Source organism: Gavialis gangeticus, unplaced genomic scaffold, assembly GCF_001723915.1.
Source record: "Gavialis gangeticus isolate Ggan-Ray unplaced genomic scaffold, GavGan_comp1, whole genome shotgun sequence".
NCBI classification, from domain to species: Eukaryota; Metazoa; Chordata; order Crocodylia; family Gavialidae; genus Gavialis; species Gavialis gangeticus.
In genome coordinates this window covers 84963700-84966622 of record NW_017729025.1, presented here as the reverse complement: position 1 = coordinate 84966622, position 2923 = coordinate 84963700, and the positions used below count along the sequence as shown (strand labels likewise).

General features: G+C 42.6%; 1 protein-coding gene across 1 annotated transcript in view; it reads left to right on the top strand.

Moving 5' to 3' along the window:
- LOC109298788 (cytosolic phospholipase A2 epsilon-like) overlaps positions 1-2923 on the top strand; it is a 68405-nt gene that overhangs the window by 31186 nt on the left and 34296 nt on the right. The window contains exons 8-9 of the mRNA XM_019519066.1: positions 797-957; positions 1117-1209. Of these exons, the coding sequence (XP_019374611.1) occupies positions 797-957; positions 1117-1209 (254 nt within the window). The remainder of the gene's footprint in view (positions 1-796; positions 958-1116; positions 1210-2923) is intronic.

Here is a 2923-nt window from a genome sequence, read left to right as displayed (position 1 = left end):
TTATTTCACAATTAAAATGAAATACTTGCTATGGTTTAACATTCCTAGCAGGAATTACAGGACAGATCACTAAAATATAATTCCAAAGTTTGCAGAGGACCCAGAACTGATGCTAAGAGATATAGATAAATGTATGTAACTCATTTTAGATCCAAGATCTTTAGCTGTCAAAATGTGGGTGAGACACAGCACAAATGCATTGCTGTAATAGTGTGTAATATTTAAGCAAATTAATTCCACCTATTAGGTATCTAAGTAGACTAGGTGTCTAACTGTGACGTTCCAACCTGTTCAAGTCTTGAACATTCACTAGTGCTTCTACTTTTGTAACCCACTGCCATCTTACTGTTAAGACTGAGCTACACAAAAACAGGGAGAAGAAGGACCTACCTTCCTTTTTTATTACTGATTTTCATGGACTCCAGTAGGGTGAAACAGAATCACACTTAGATCTGTAAGTCTACTTGGATACTTGGCACATGGTATAGCATATCATCTTACATATCCCAGAGCATAAACTACTTTTGATCCTATTATAACAGGTTCCAAGATCTCTCAAATCCCATTTGTTCCAGTAGGGATGGATGATGTTCAGGTTGTCATAGGACTGACCTGCTATTCAAAGCTTATTAAGGATTCAGAATATTTAGGTTATGTGATCCTGTTTAGAATTTGTTGCATTATTCAATTTTAAAATAACATCTATGTTATGAATGCCAAAGTCCTGTTTTTATTTGGTTGTGTAAGGATGTGATGGTAACCATAAGGTTCTGTGTTTGTCTTGTCACCCCTTCAGATAGAAAATTTGCATTTATGTTGGAAGGATCTTATGAAGGAGCCCAGAACCTTTCACTGAACTCTTGGCTTTTCCCTGCTACTCCTGCAAGATTCCACTATATAAAGTATAACCACTCAGACTTAAATGTAACAATACCACAGAGGAGGCAGCTCAGCAGGGTACGTCACTACTGGCATTTATGAACTCAGAAGTCAACATGTGTACAGTTTTTTCAGTTGATCTTGGTTTGAGGACTTGGAAGTATGCGTGGCAAGGATTGTTTTGATGATTTTCTCTTTGTCATATTAAAATAATCCTCTATTTTAATATTTTTTCAGTCATCATCAAATCAAGGGGAAAGGAATGAAAACGAGTTTCTGACCCTACCCCTGAATTCACTTCCCATACAAGAAAAAGTAACAATAGGAGAGGTGAGTGGCTACCACTGACTTTTTGGAATAAATACCAAACCCATACACTTTCTCCTCAGAGACGGTACAATAGATTTCCATTGTGACTAAACTCCACTTAGGTATCAGTATTATCCTATAGTGTACAGGATGAATTGTGCTCACTTATTGAACAGCCATGCCATATGTTGCTTTTTCTTATATTATACAGTATGTGGCACTAGGCCCCATTTTATTGCCAGTATGCAAACATGCCACTGAAGACAGAATTACAAAATTCCTTATAGGATTTTACTATGGTGCTGATCACTATACTCCCAGAGGACTTCAAAAATCAGTAGGTTTTTCTCACAACACCACTGTCAGGCGAGGGAGTGATATCACTACTATTTTACAGATGGGGAACTGAGGCAGAGAGAGCAAAATCGAAAGTGCCCACACATCTGCAGTTTAGATGCTAGTCTTAAACTGCCTATCTAGAAAATAAAGAACACACAGTTAAGGTGACCCTCTGTGAAAAGAATAATTTAGGTGAGCTGTGCATAGCATAACTTAGGGACTCTGTGGCAGAGGGATGGCTAGAATCAAATGCCTCCTGTTCAGAATTTGATTTCCTTAATCATGGGACGATTCTTCCTCATATTGCCTCAGTCACTGCATAACTTCCAGCCTCTTCAGCAAAATTGGTAGGATCAATAGTCTTCTTCAGTGTACAAGTTTGATTCCTCCCCTGTCAGGTCCTTCCTGTGAACTAAATTGGGCAAAGTTCCTAAGGAAAGACTATAATATAATGTGACAAGACAGTGCCTGAGGACTTCTGTGATGCCACCTTGTGGCCCCCTCTGTCTTTTTTGGCCCCATTCAAGTCTCCCTGGATTGCAACCCATTCACTTTCTTGCCATGCCTTGTTGGTATAGAAAAATTAATGAGGGGAGGCTGCCCACCTGGGGTTGGCAAGTCTTCTGGGGTTCTCTCTGTGTCCTCCTTGTCCTTATTGCTCGTTTCCCCAGGCCCTGCTGACCTTAAGGGTTAGGTTCATGGCCTCCTCTCTCCTCTACAACCATGCCCATGCCTCGCAGATGGTACAAGTTATCATTCAAGCAAGACCTCTTACCCTGTCATACTTTTTGGCCCTCTGGCCACCAAAGTTAGCTGGGGCTTCAGCCTTTCTGGCTTTGATACATTTTCTCTAGCTGGGTCCCTTAGCCCAAGGTCCACAGTCCTGAACCCTGACTCCTGGGCCCCAGCCCCAATCTTTCTCTTCCAGGCTCTGGTTGACCTTCTCAGCTTCAGACCACCTCTGTTCCTTTCCTTGATTCAGGCTTTGGCTCTCCTACCTGCAGTTTACCTACATTCACCCTTCTTGAGCTGTGGGCTCTTGCGCTCTTGGCCTTGGGCCTTCTTCCTCCTTGGACTTCTCTCTGGTTTAGGCTATTGGTCCTCTGTTCCTCATATCCCTTCCCTGTCAGGGCTAACTACTGTGCCTCCCTGTCACTTCATGGTCTCCTCATTACCCCTTATAGCCACATCTGGTCCACCAGTGCAAACTATAACAAAAGGCGCAAGTATCCACTTTAAAAGAAACTTTCCTCCCTTTTCTGGGATAAAGCAACACTTGACCTCACTGCTAGGTTTTCACTTCACTTGTCTTCCAAACACTGCATGCCAATCAGGGTCTCTCCAGCTGCTCATCCACCCCCCCCCCCCCCAGGGAGACCCCGCGGACCCCCCCACC